The sequence below is a fragment of the Tetranychus urticae genome, chromosome 3 (genome assembly GCF_039701765.1).
Source record: "Tetranychus urticae isolate SD_2017Ah chromosome 3, NJAU_TeUrti_SD_1.0, whole genome shotgun sequence".
Taxonomy (NCBI): Eukaryota; Metazoa; Arthropoda; class Arachnida; order Trombidiformes; family Tetranychidae; genus Tetranychus; species Tetranychus urticae.
The window spans coordinates 22,413,934-22,427,075 of record NC_142960.1 but is presented as its reverse complement, the minus strand read 5'-3'; the positions used below and the strand labels follow the sequence as shown (position 1 = coordinate 22,427,075).

General features: G+C 30.9%; 3 protein-coding genes and 4 long non-coding RNA genes across 8 annotated transcripts; 5 read left to right on the top strand and 2 right to left on the bottom strand.

The window, feature by feature from the left end:
* Positions 1 to 51: 51 nt before the first annotated feature.
* LOC107365278 (uncharacterized) lies at positions 52 to 1,290 on the bottom strand. Its single transcript, XR_001569391.3, has 2 exons — positions 831 to 1,290; positions 52 to 742 (listed from the first exon to the last, which is right to left on the bottom strand). It is a non-coding gene; the product is annotated as an uncharacterized LOC107365278 (long non-coding RNA).
* A 1,502-nt stretch (positions 1,291 to 2,792) lies between these two features.
* Positions 2,793 to 3,835, top strand: LOC107365279 (uncharacterized). The gene is made up of 2 exons (XR_001569392.3): positions 2,793 to 2,967; positions 3,555 to 3,835. It is a non-coding gene; the product is annotated as an uncharacterized LOC107365279 (long non-coding RNA).
* Positions 3,836 to 4,558: 723 nt separating this feature from the next.
* Positions 4,559 to 6,278, top strand: LOC149093623 (uncharacterized). Its single transcript, XR_016200169.1, has 2 exons — positions 4,559 to 5,403; positions 5,511 to 6,278. It is a non-coding gene; the product is annotated as an uncharacterized LOC149093623 (long non-coding RNA).
* Positions 6,279 to 6,628: 350 nt separating this feature from the next.
* On the bottom strand, positions 6,629 to 8,153 carry LOC107365280 (uncharacterized). 2 transcript variants are annotated; one of them, XR_003082812.2, is made up of 2 exons: positions 7,566 to 8,153; positions 6,629 to 7,484 (listed from the first exon to the last, which is right to left on the bottom strand). It is a non-coding gene; the product is annotated as an uncharacterized LOC107365280 (long non-coding RNA). The 2 variants fall into 2 exon arrangements; XR_016200170.1 differs by having other exon boundaries at positions 7,165 to 7,484; positions 7,555 to 8,153.
* Positions 8,154 to 8,986: 833 nt separating this feature from the next.
* LOC112539165 (uncharacterized) lies at positions 8,987 to 9,839 on the top strand. The gene is made up of 2 exons (XM_025161450.2): positions 8,987 to 9,136; positions 9,214 to 9,839. Exons 1-2 carry the CDS (start codon positions 9,109 to 9,111, stop codon positions 9,720 to 9,722), a joined length of 537 nt encoding a protein of 178 aa, XP_025017218.1. The 5' UTR covers positions 8,987 to 9,108; the 3' UTR covers positions 9,723 to 9,839.
* An 810-nt stretch (positions 9,840 to 10,649) lies between these two features.
* LOC149093622 (uncharacterized) lies at positions 10,650 to 11,587 on the top strand. Its single transcript, XM_089269694.1, has 3 exons — positions 10,650 to 10,837; positions 10,902 to 11,368; positions 11,446 to 11,587. The coding sequence occupies exons 1-2, from the start codon at positions 10,736 to 10,738 to the stop codon at positions 11,259 to 11,261; spliced, it is 462 nt and encodes a 153-aa protein (XP_089125820.1). The 5' UTR covers positions 10,650 to 10,735; the 3' UTR covers positions 11,262 to 11,368; positions 11,446 to 11,587.
* On the top strand, positions 11,283 to 11,954 carry LOC149093621 (uncharacterized). Its single transcript, XM_089269380.1, has 2 exons — positions 11,283 to 11,331; positions 11,446 to 11,954. The coding sequence occupies exons 1-2, from the start codon at positions 11,283 to 11,285 to the stop codon at positions 11,952 to 11,954; spliced, it is 558 nt and encodes a 185-aa protein (XP_089125506.1).
* Positions 11,955 to 13,142: the final 1,188 nt, after the last annotated feature.

Here is a 13,142-nt window from a genome sequence, read left to right as displayed (position 1 = left end):
TTATCATCAAAAACACACATCACAAAACATTAAATTGATTTGAAAATTGAATGAGATATGTCAGTCAAAGATTGTATTAGATTCCAAATCATTATTGCTTCTAAAATCAATGACAGTTAGATGAAAATTAAAAGTCAGTCTTTGGACCAGCAACCATCAAAATCGATCAACTTGTAAACAGTGTTTAGCATCAAAATGACACTGATAAACTTTTCCATTTTAACTGAATGTTTCACTTAAATGCATAAAATAGTCCTTTCGAGACATGATGATGTTTTAAAAATCTAATGATGTCTTCATTGAAGATGATAAAACAAATTTTGATATAAAAAAATAATGCTGTCTTTGTTATGATTATTATCATCATCCATTTACCACTTTATACATGAAGGAAGCAATAGCAACATTTAACCAATTGATTTGCTTCAACAATGAATAAGTTGATTACTTGTGAATCTCACAAAAAGGTTCAGATTGTTCAACAGAAACCATTAGCGTTTGCCTCTTGGCAAGTAATTAGATTATCTTTGATATTATGCTCATCTCAGCATCCTCATAGCAATCCTCCTTGCCATCCTCCTCATCTCCGCATTGCCGGTCTCACTGTAAAGAACCAGAGAATCAAGTCAACAGCAAAAAATGTAAAAGCTTTGCCATTTTTCCAGTAGCCATATTCATCGAGATGGAAAGAGATGTTGAATGAAAAAAGTATCATCTTCAGATTATCACCATTGTCATACGCCTCAACATAAAAATAACACAATATAAAATACATAAATTAATAATGAGCATAAAAAAAGTAAAGGCTTCAAAGCAAATATAATACTAACCTTACACTTGATCCTGTATGTTAATCATATTTGTAATCCACTCATCTTTGTGTTTGTGTGCTTTACCATTTTTCTCGTTGATCTTGTTGTTGTTGTGATTTTCATAAATCAAATGATAATTGAATTTTCATCCATTATAAACCCAGTACATGAAGTAGAGGAAGAGAGGAGGAAGAGGACATTTAACAACAACATTTACAATGACAATTAACTGTAAAAATGTTGACTTGCAAGGTCCATTGGTAAAATGTTTTTCCTCTTGACTCTGTTTTAGGCTTTCCGGTAAGCTTACAGTAAATCAACAATGACAATTAGTAAAATAATTAACCTATTTCCTGAACAAGCTTAAAGCACCATCTTGTCATCATCAGAGGCAAATTACTTTTTGTTCACATAAAACACTTAAAACAATAATTAAAAACCAATATTGGAACGTTAAGTAATCACAAAAATAAATCATGAAAGACTTAAGATGAACAAGCAAAAAATATCCGCCAAAAAATACAACACCTTGTCCAATCAAATTTTGAGCGCCATTTTTGTATCTTAAATAATTAGTCAACAACACAATTAAATAATTAGATAATGATTTGCCAGCAATTATAATAATCTCATCTTTTGGAAAAACTATTCAACAAAAATTAAAGACTCGGATTGTCATATCAAAACTCGGAATTTGATTTAAAAATGTAAATTCAATCTTGGACTTGAACTTGGATTTGAACTTGGATCTGATTATTTGAAGTCAGCTGTTTAAAACAAAAATTCAAATCAAAATGTATATCAATAAATTGCTACTTTTTTATTATTTTTATTATTATCAAAATCATCATCAAAGTAAAATGTTGAAGGCAAAAATTTAGTGAATTGCCTTCATGAAAGATTTTCAGTTTTTTTTGAGTAATAATTCTCAGGAAAAGTGTCCTACTGTGATGATAAAATATTACTTTAAGTCACCTTTTAAAGGCTACTTCATCTTCATCATTATCTTCATCTTTATCATTTCTTCGTTTTCTTCTTCTTAATTTACATCCCATTTTCAAAATGATTTATTTGAACAGGATGGTGATGATGGTGAAAATACAGAGACAGACTGAGGTAAAATTAACTTTTCAATATTACCTTAAAATGATTGCTAAACATGGATGGTCACTCCATTAGCTAAAAATGGGTAAGTTATCATTGTCATAATTTACATTTCTCCACTAATTGTCCAACTAATGAAGAAACAGTTGACTTAATGGTAAACCTTACAATTGTGATTCAAGATGGATGCTCATCAAATTAGTTGAAATGAAATTTGATTTGACTCGATGCAAGTTTATGTGATGGTTTATTAGGCTTTTCAATGGATGAAGATGCTAACATTTTACTTTACATGTGATTAACCTTTAACCTTGAGGTTACTCGGTTAATTGAAATAAATCAATGTATATTATATGTTCACTATGTATCTCAACAATTAATAGCTACTCCTCCTCAATATCATGATTATCTTGATGAGTATTACTTGATAACATTTACATTCCCTTTCAATCCATAATAATAATATTATTACACTCAAGAGACGTTGTTCATGTAATCAGTTACCTAATGTTAAATTGAATGATGACGGCTAATGACTTGCGGCTATTTTCCTAATAGTTTTCAAATCCTTAATGAGACTTTTCTCCGATCTTAATACTTAACAAATAAATTAATTACAATCAAGGTTGATGGAAATGGAAGAAAAATAAGCAAAAAATGAAATTGAAAATGAAAACATTAAAAACATGAGATAACCATTTTCATATTAAATTCAATGATTCAATGGTTAAAATGGTGATTCTCAAGTCACAAATTAAATTGTAAATTCAGTGATTCAGCAATGATTCTGATTTGATTTGTCAATGTAAAGGTTTAGTTAGTTTGACGATCAAGATTAGTAGATGATCCCTGACTTGCCGTGTCATGTGACAGAGATTTGTCTTACAATTTCAATTTGCTTTCAAGATTTTAATCGTTTTTAACCACATTTTTGATTACATTATAGTGATTATTTGTTAATTTTAAATTATGATTGAATTTCATGATAGTGTGATACCGTTAAGACACTCAATCAATTTGATAATCTAATTCAATCAACGAAAAAGTCAAGGTAAGATAGCGATCAAACATTTCATGTATCCCATTAGCTTGTCTTGTAGGTTAATTTTTTGCTTAGCATTTCTTTGCATCTAATTATATTCACTGTTTCTGTTTCTTGATCATGTTGTTGATATGATGATGATTGGTTAAAGTCATTACAATAATCAATCATGCTTAACTTTGTAACAATGTGACAAAGATTAATGTAAAGTCAACTGAATAAGTAATTTGTTGATTGATTATCATTTTTGTTTTCATTTTTGATTTTTCTTCCTATTGAGAAAAGTACAATTTTTTTATCTTCATCAAATCATCATCATGGTTATCAGTTACAACAACCTACAGCTAAGACAAACACCAAGACAGTTAACAACAATAATCAATGTTAATGATTTACTTTTAAAAGTGCATATTTTGTCGATGAAAAAAGCAGATAATGTCATCTGTACAAAGTGTATTTTTGCATAGAAAGTTGAACACTATGAAATACTAATTTCTATCTCATTGTTTTACACGATTGATTAATTGTTGTTTCATGTTTATTCCTAAACAAATAGACTATTTACTAATCTTCTTATCATTTCTATTCACTTGCAGCTAACCTGTTAATGATAAGAGCCATGAGAGATGTTAAAGGCTAGAGACTATCCAATAAACAGGAAACCTTAATGAAGCACTCGCTGATGGACACTGGATTTGACTTAATCATATTTACCGTTATTTGCTATTAAATAACATTGGACTCATCGCATGTTTTTAGTTTTGTTTCAAATAATTTACAAATAGTGCGTGTGTGTGTTGTCAATGTTTAGCTAATATGTTTTTCAATCCCTCTCGTCTTACGTTAATCTCCCAATAAAAGCTTGTTAATCCGCTTATCGTGTGTATAACAGACCTTTTTTATATTCACCTTCACCTTCATCATCTTCATTGGACACTCCCAACATATCAGTTTGTTATTGTTGTTATCAGCATCGTGTTATGGGTTAGTGTGAATGAAAACTAATACAGATAAACACGCAACAAGATAAATGATGAAACAGTTTTTAGTTGCTGTTTTTTGTGTGTTAAACATCATCCTTAATTACTCTCATCATTAGCCAGTGTTACCTGATTCAGACTAATGCGATAATAGCTATTGTCAAAAGAGCCAGACGAAACATTTACAAATCAACAATTTTACTGATGCTCCAATAACATGAAAAATTTGGTGTAAAATTGATAAAATTTCATTATTTTAACCCATTCAGGTTGATTGATGGATTGCTTTTTTTGGAGTGAAAAATATTGGACAACAAAAAAGTCAACCTACAACAACTCTGTGTGATTGTGTCATCAAATTGCTATCGATAAGGTCACAATGGGTAAGGTCAAAGGGGAATAATACAAAATTTGAATGGTCTATTAGAGGTTTATTTTCAGTATATTATAGAGAAGGAGGAAAACAGAAATGATGAAAATGATGAAAAAAAGAGCAAAGAAAAAGATGTTTAAATTGTTGTTTGAATGAGACGCCATTAGATGTGTTCCCTCCAATTCCCATTGGAAACAAGACAACAGCCATTCATATCCTTTCACTCTCTTCTTACTCTTCTTGCTCATCTTCTGCTAAAGACCAAAAGATTTATGTTATATTGTGTGATCTTCATTTGTTTTTATCCTCTTCATCTTCATCACCATCTTCTTTATCATCATCATCATCGTCATCTTGAGTTTGATATTTTGTTTCCATCTAGTGTTTCTTCATAGTCTATCACCTTCCATTGATTCCTCCTTTTGTTTCCCATTGAATTGGTAAACAGCTTAAACACGCTTCAATCGTTTTTCCCGTTACTCTTCATCATCATCTTTCTCCTCGTTTTCCTCATCATCCTCATCACTAGTCTCTCTCTCCTGTTTCGCTGCTCTTTTTGTATTATTAACAAATATTACTCAAGTAGATAATCATTGATGGTAAAGAACCAGTAACCAGCTTTTTTTATTACAACAGTATTTTGTGATTTTAATGGATATAAAAATGAATCACTCTTTGGTGAGCCACAGGTAGTTAAATGATAATGATGAAGGAAAAAGATGCAGGCTATTCATCAGAAACCATCTGAACCATTTGCATGATTCACATCATCTATAAACGTCCCTAAGTATTGTAAAATGAAACAAAATGACAATATCAAAGAGCTACCACAAAAGCTATATGCTTTGACCATCTTCAATTACCGAGACAAGTCTTGAAATTTGTTTTGTCATCTACTGATTTACCCCTTTGGTACAATATCTTGCTCAATCTGACTAGTTGGTTCAACTATTAGCATCAATTTTAATTCAATTTACATGGAAAACAAAGATTGCCATCTAAATTTTATTAAGATTAATGTTGAACACAATCAACCACGATGAGCAATAAATTATTCAAAACAGTTAATCAATGTTAACCTACACTTAGATGGTAATTTAAATCAATTACAATGAAGAAAAACAAAGAGAGCGAGAAAGAGAGCTGATTAATGATTTTAATCACTAATTTAAAGTTTTTTTCCTCTCTCTACCTTACAGGTGCAAATAAATGGGAAAAGATTGGTATCAAGGAAAACCTGACTGTTAACCACATCCAAGTAAATTGAAACATGGCTTTTAACAAGGTTGATCAGAACGATTTGAATGCCTATGGTTATCATCTGATATAATGTGAAACACGCACCTCAACTATCAATATCATCTTGTTTGATGATGATGGAAATGATGGTGATGAGTGAATGATTAGTTTGTATCTCAAGCTAAGAAAGACGAGAAGATGGAAAACAAATATAGTCTCTTTCATGGTGGTCTTCTTTCTTCATCCTCATCCTCATCATCATTATCATCATCTTTTCTTGTAAGATTAAGGAAGATGAAAGATGACGAGAGTTGGGTGAGTGAAAGGAGCGATCAAGTTTCTCGGTCCCTCAATTGGTGGTCTCAAGTTATCTTAAGGGCAAAGCGATATCCACTTTGTTTGCTGCCATCAAAAATGCTATCAAGTCCAGCAAGGTTAAAGATCATAAAGGTTGCTGTTTAATAAATTATTGGTATAAATAGTGACTATTTAAAGTAATCATTTATGCTAATTCATAATATTATTGAATAATAACTCTTTCAACTTTCTTTCAAAGTTAATCAAATTTCAAAGCCAACTTACAATCATTTGCTTTGTTTCCTCATTTTTCAATCAATGTCTGTGGTTAAGGAGCTTCTTTCATTGCATTCCTCATCACGACCCATTCACGCAGTTGGATATCAACATGTTACTAATAATTAATTAAATACGGAAATTTGTTTCATCAACATCACCAGCAATCCATCATATTTAAATTAGTCTCTTCAACAGATTAATCTTTCCATTTTTCATCGCAAACTAATTGCAATTTCATTGTGTTATCATGATCAACTTGTAGCTATTAATGTAACCTTTTGAGATGAAGAGTGCGTAAATGTTACAACAAATTGTACCTTTAAATGATAAGTTAATTGAATAGTTACATGGTTAAAGAGTCGCAACTCAATTTGATAAGAACGATCAAGTGTCTGAATTGAAATGTAATTGCTAAGCCATACACTGATGGTAATGATTAATTAATTTGACACAAAAAATTTCAATCTTTACAAGGTTAACCGAAAAAATGAATGTCTATTGATTTTGTATCAGTTGATGAATCTTGATCTGCACAAGAAAGCAACTTAATCTGTTTAATAGCAATAATCACAATTTACAATTTAATGACATTGAAATATTTAAAGCTTACCAGGTATGATTTAAATTGTTGATAATTTACGATAAAAATCAATCCTAATAACCAAAGATATTCAGTAAACTTGATTCCTATGTAATAATGGCGATGACACAAAGTAAGCAGTGATAAGTACTTTAACGAAAAGATTAATGGTTAAGTAATAATAATGAAATAAAATTGAAATTGATGTGCCTCTTGATTTCAAAAAAAATACAGATTGATAGAATAAAAATTATGCTTGAGATTATCTTCTTCATCTTATACACTTTCATGATGAGAATGCTCATCATCATGAAAGTGCATGCAAAATGTTTAAGTCAGATAAATAAATTGCCGGATTTAAGTGAATGATTTGTTTGTCACAATCATTTGATATGAGTCTTCGTCATGGCTTAAGGTATCACTTGAAGAGGAAGAAAAAAAAGGTATTTTCTTGAAGATTGAGAGGAAAAGTTATTTTCATGCCTTTTCAGTTTACATCTTCTTGTTGACGGTAGAGAAGAAATAGGTCCTTTCTTTGCTTAACCATAATCATCATGATTATCATCGTCTTCAACATGATCAATTTCAAATGATCCTTTCAACTGCAAATAAAACTGTGATTTGTCTCCAAACTCCTTTAATAAGATAAAATCCATTTCTGTCCGTTGTAGACGTTACTTAGCGCTACCTCATTTCCCTATCCAACAAAAGGACAATAGCGATGTAAATGGTGATAAATGTAATTATTTGAGCTTAAAAACTGGTTTATCGACTGATCCTGAAAGAGTAAAAAAACACAAAATTATCTTCAATATCAAAATATGAAAATAGACTCTTTGTGTACTTACTCTACTGTTACTCTAATGTGTAAAATGACATTAGTGTTGAACCAGTCAGGAAAAATATTATTAGATCATCATATTGAAATGTCAAGATATTAAAAAAACAGATGATGAGTTTTTTTAATGATTATCCGACAAACAAGATAATATAATATGAAAAGGACAAGTCCATAAAAATTATCATCATTTGGATCAAAGCTGGTTCAACTTGAAGTTTGGTGAAGCGAGAAGATGGCCAAAAAATTGGAAATGGATGAAGATTTGATCTTTATACGGTTGACACTAAAGATTTCAAGTGACATGGCCTAAGGGAAATTTTGACAGACACCAGGGAGGATGAAAAGATGAAGAAGAGAGAGAGAAAGAGAAAGGAACAATTTGGTATAAAGTGATGTTGATTTGATGTAGAGATGAAGACATGAAAATGGAAGACGAAACTCGAAAAGATAATGATGATAATCAGGAAAAAAACATTTTACACTGTTGTAAACAGATTTATGAAGATGTAATCATGTTAAAATTATGTTTATTGAATTAGCGATTCAATTACATGAGAAAATGAATTAAACAAAGTAACAAAACACAATTGAAATCACTCTTGAAAATTTTTAATCTAAAGCTGTTATCAGCTGTAAATAAGCTTTTATGTTTTTGGCTCGCTTTTTGAAAATTAAATTGATTGATTGTCATAGGAAACAACAGTAATTACAACAATCAAGTATCGCTAGTTTTAGTTGAAAGTAGATATTAATAGAAAATTAAAAGTTAATTTAGATTGAAAACAGCAGTAATTAGAATTGAATTGAAGCATTTCAAGTTAAACTAACCCTGCAAGAGAGGACAAAACAATAAGGAGAAGAAGTAAAACTATCCAAGAGTGTATTCTTGTTGATTGTTAACATGGATCAATAGGTTTAATTAAAAGTCATTTATCTCCTCATTTATGTATTAATTTAATGTTGATTCTGTTGATTCATTAAAACGGCCGAACAAAAGGTATTCTGAAAAGTCACTTTTCCATAATATTGATATTGAATACAAGAAACATTACGGATTTGATGGACAACAATAAGAGACTATTTTGAGAAAAATGGATAATCTGGTTGAAATGATAATGATAATATAAAGAAATGAAAGGAACAATCATGTGAATGTAAATACTGGATGAGCTGAACAATAACGAAAAGGTGAAAACAAAAAAAGAGTGAAAATTAGATGAAAGTAGGTTTTCTTAACGGTTTAGTCTCCATATTGATATAAATCATCGCCTTGGAACCGAGAACAATCCATATTGGAATGGAAAATTGTATCATGGTGCTTTAATAGAAAAGTAAACAATTTAGTGATGAACAATCGGAATCCGTACACACAATTTCGAGTATAAAATGGTAATGTTGGACCATCAAGAGTATTCACTTTCCAAGTGTACGTTGTTATTAAAGGTTGTCAACGAGTAATATCATCACCACCAGCCAATACGCCAATAAATTAGTATATTAAGTGTATTTTGTTTATTTTTTGACTTTACTGTGCCACTGGATTCACCTAAAATAAGTGATAATGAATTCTGGTAATTTTCAAAGCTTAGGTAAGAGTAAAGCTTAAACGCGTTCATTTAAGAGTTACTTTAAATGTAAATTGTTCATTTCACCCTCGTTTTCACAGGACAATGTCTTTTTGTTTTCATCTGTTTGTGGTTAAGTTTTACTAATTGTCCTGCTAATGCTGATGGAGTTAAACCAGCCGCTGCCAATTTAACGGCCAGTAATGTACCTTATCCTTATTATAATTATGATCGTGATCCTCGCCAATGGTTCAGTTCTGGTTATGGTACATATGGAACCACTTTTGCTCCTTTCAATGGTGGAATTGAAACATTGGTTGTTGGTTTTATGATATCTTTAGCCATTGGTTTTATTGGATTACCTTTGATGATTCTTCTTTACTCCATGTTTTTGGGTAACACCGGTGGTGGATTCAATCTGGCTCCACCAGCAACCACAACTACAATCAATGGACGCAAGAGACGAGAAGCCAGTGTTATTGAAGCCTTGTTGCCACAACTTGATTCAATTTCAAATGAAAAGCTTATTGAAATTTTTAAAAAGTTAACCGCTCAGCCTGAGCAAATGAACTACTTGATGAGGTTCTTTAAGAACAAGGAAACTCAGTGATCATCTTTGATGTTTTGAATTGCATTAGTCAGCATTGCATATAATCAACACTCAAAAGGTTCAATGGATTGGAAATTATCTGACTCCATTTGAAAAGTTTATATTTTTGTGAAAAAAACGAGCTTTAAAATGACAAATGTGCGTTGAGATAATTTTTGTTTAAAACAGTCATCTCAATAAACTTTTGGAATGAAAATAAATAAATAAATAATACAATTTATCATATAATTGATTACAATTTTGTCAGACAATGCGACTGTCGTTCAATCGAGTCAAATTACGACCATTTAAAGGCAAGTTTAATGTTAATTAGGTGAAATAATTCTAAAATGGACTAAATGAATATTGGACAATAAACCAAAGATAACATGCGACAAAGATAGATTAGTGGAATAAGTCTGTAATGAAATTGAAATTGATCCAAAATTCCGTCCAAAAGTCACTGACATTGGACATTAGACTGATATTGTGAGTCAAATGAGTCGAGATTATGCTCGTGAAGCCTTATCTAAAGAAGGGAATCTAACGGGATAACTAGAATCGATCTAAACGAGATTTAAGGATCGCACCAAGTCAATAAAATTTCAGCCACGCGAATTTGTTTGGCTATGTTTGGTTATGTTCAAGCCCTTCTGCAATTGCGCTACGGTGAATACGTCATATTTTGATGCGATTCTTGTAATTGTTTCCTTTTCCTGTTATTTAACCTTTATTTTCTTCTTTTCTCGTCACTCTGCTGATTATATCTAATATTTCTGATTTAATTTTTATTTATATTTTTATATTTTTAATATTTAAAATTTTAATATACTAATATGTTTTTAAATATGTTAAATTTTCTCTCTAATAAAAAGGTGAGTTTTTGTTTCAAAAATTCTTCTCCATTATAAACAAGTGTTTGTGTTTTTCTCATTTAATATTATTAATAGTTAAGAGCTAAAATTCAGCATAACCAAAAAGAGATCTCAAAGATCAAAAACGAATTGGAACAATGCCGGACAGAATTAAATGGAATGGTTGCAACCAATGGTCAAGCCCGTGCTGAAGCTATTTCACGGGAAGATGAAGAAGACATTGTTGATGAATTGATTAAACAACGAGACAAAAGAGTCAAGGTAAGTAAATCTTCTGTGAAATAATAATTTCTGAACTAATTTAACAATTATTGTCCTTCCACAGTCCAGAGCAGAATTATTATTATTAGAAGAAATCTATCGATTAAAGTTATTGGATCTCAAAAAGCAATTGGAAAGGACGAAAACGCCTAAACGACGGCGAGAAATTTTTAGCATGCTAAGTATAAAACGAAAAGATAAAACCAACAAAGAATATCAGGAAAAGCTTAATGAATGCAAATTATTGGAAAGTGTTTTACAAAAAGAGAAAAATAAACTTAAAAAGGATAAAGAATTATATCGCACGGAGAATGTGGAAATAAGCACTGAGAAAGATATTAAACAAGTGAAGTCCCGTACAAGAGGTACTAAAGTGAATGCGCATTCCAAGAAAAAAGTTGCAAAAAGTACAAACAGAAGCTAACAATATTGAATCTGGAATTCAATGGTATATTTTTCGACTTTACTGTGCCATTGGATTCACCTAACAACAAGTGATAACATTGACTTCTGGTAATTTTCAAAGCTTGGGTAAGAGTAAAGCTTAAACGCGTTCATTTAAGAGTTACTTTAAATGTAAATTGTTCATTTCACCCTCGTTTTCACAGGACAATGTCTTTTTGTTTTCATCTGTTTGTGGTTAAGTTTTACTAATCTTTGTGTTAATGCTGATGGAGTTAAACCAGCCGCTGCCAATTTAACGGCCAGCAATGTACCTTATCCTTATTATAATTATGATCGTGATCCTCGTCAATGGTTCAGTTCTGGTTATGGTACATATGGAACCACTTTTGCTCCTTTCAATGGTGGCATCGAAACATTGGTTGTTGGCTTTATGATATCTTTAGCCATTGGTTTTATTGGATTACCTTTGATGATTCTTCTTTACTCCATGTTTTTGGGTAACACCGGTGGTGGATTCAATCTGGCGCCACCAGCAACCACAACTACAATCAATGGACGCAAGAGACTAGAAGCCAGTGTTATTGAAGCCTTGTTGCCACAACGCGATTCAATTTCAAATGAAAAGCTTATTGAAATTTTTAAAAAGTTAACCGCTCAGCCTGAGCAAATGAACTACTTGATGAGTTCTTTTAAGAACAAGGAAACTCAGTGATCATCTTTTATGTTTTGAATTAGTCAGCATTCCATATAATCAACACTCTAAAGGTTCAATGGATTGGAAATTATCTGACTCTATTTGGACCGTTTATATTTTTGTGAAAAAAACTTTAAAATCGAGCTTCAAAATCACAAATGTTAGTTGAGATAATTTTTGTTTAAAACAGTCATCTCAATAAACTTTTGGAATAAAAATAAATAAATAAACAATACAATTTATCATATGGTTTTTTTCAATTCTGTCAAGCAATTTCGACTGTCGTTCAATTCAGTCAAATTACGATCACTTTAAGGCAAGTTTAATGTTTAGTTGGAGATAATTCTAAAATGGACTAAATTAATATTGAACAATAAAACAAAGATAACATGCAACAAGATGGAGGTTAGTGGAAAGAGTATTTAATGCAATTGAAATTGATTCTAAATTCAGCCCAAGAATCACTGATATTGGACTTTTGACTGACATTGGGAGTCCAATGAGTCGAGATTATGCTCATAAAGCCTTATCTAAAAAAGGGAATCTAACGGGATAACTAGAATCGATCTAAACGAGATTTAAGGATTGCACCAAGTCTATAGCATTGCAGCAATACGATTTCAGTACATTTCCAATAAACGGTAAGTTTTTGTTAATAATTTTTTAATAATTTTACTTCATTGCAACGACTTATTTGTGTTTATTATTATTTATTAGTAAGAGCCAAAATTCACGATAACCAAAAAGAGATTTCAAAGATCAAAAGCGAATATAAACAATGCCGGACAGAATTTAATGGAATAGTTAAAACAATTGGTCAAGCCCATGCTGAAGCTATTCTGGACAAAGATGAAGATATTTTGGTTGTTGCTACAATGTGAAAAGACACAATTGTTATATGCATTCACAAATTGACACAAATGGGCAAAAACGAATGTAAATTAATTTTTTTCAAATTTAGAATCTGTAGGACATGAAGACTAAATCCATTTGTGCGATTCAAAATTTTGTCTGATGAACAGTTTTCGAGTAAATTGAATTGGTAGTTTGAACTTCGATCGTCTCATGTTCAGCTATGGAAGCAGATTTTCTCATGAAACTCATTTAAATGTGGTACTTATGATGACCAACAGAAAACGGTCTTATTATGAGAAATAACATTTTCTTTTGCTGTAAAACAGTACATATTCGATTTTTAGTTAAATC

Excerpts from the sequence above, each read along its gene's own strand:
- LOC149093622 (XM_089269694.1), top strand. The coding sequence starts at position 10,736 with ATGGTTGCAACCAATGGTCAAGCCCGTGCTGAAGCTATTTCACGGGAA. Across the intron at positions 10,838-10,901 it reads AACGAGACAAAAGAGTCAAG|TCCAGAGCAGAATTATTATT; the intron begins GTAAGTAAATCT and ends GTCCTTCCACAG.
- LOC112539165 (XM_025161450.2), top strand. The coding sequence starts at position 9,109 with ATGAATTCTGGTAATTTTCAAAGCTTAG. Across the intron at positions 9,137-9,213 it reads TGGTAATTTTCAAAGCTTAG|GACAATGTCTTTTTGTTTTC; the intron begins GTAAGAGTAAAG and ends TCGTTTTCACAG.
- LOC149093621 (XM_089269380.1), top strand. The coding sequence starts at position 11,283 with ATGGTATATTTTTCGACTTTACTGTGCCATTGGATTCACCTAACAACA. Across the intron at positions 11,332-11,445 it reads TTGGATTCACCTAACAACAA|GACAATGTCTTTTTGTTTTC; the intron begins GTGATAACATTG and ends TCGTTTTCACAG.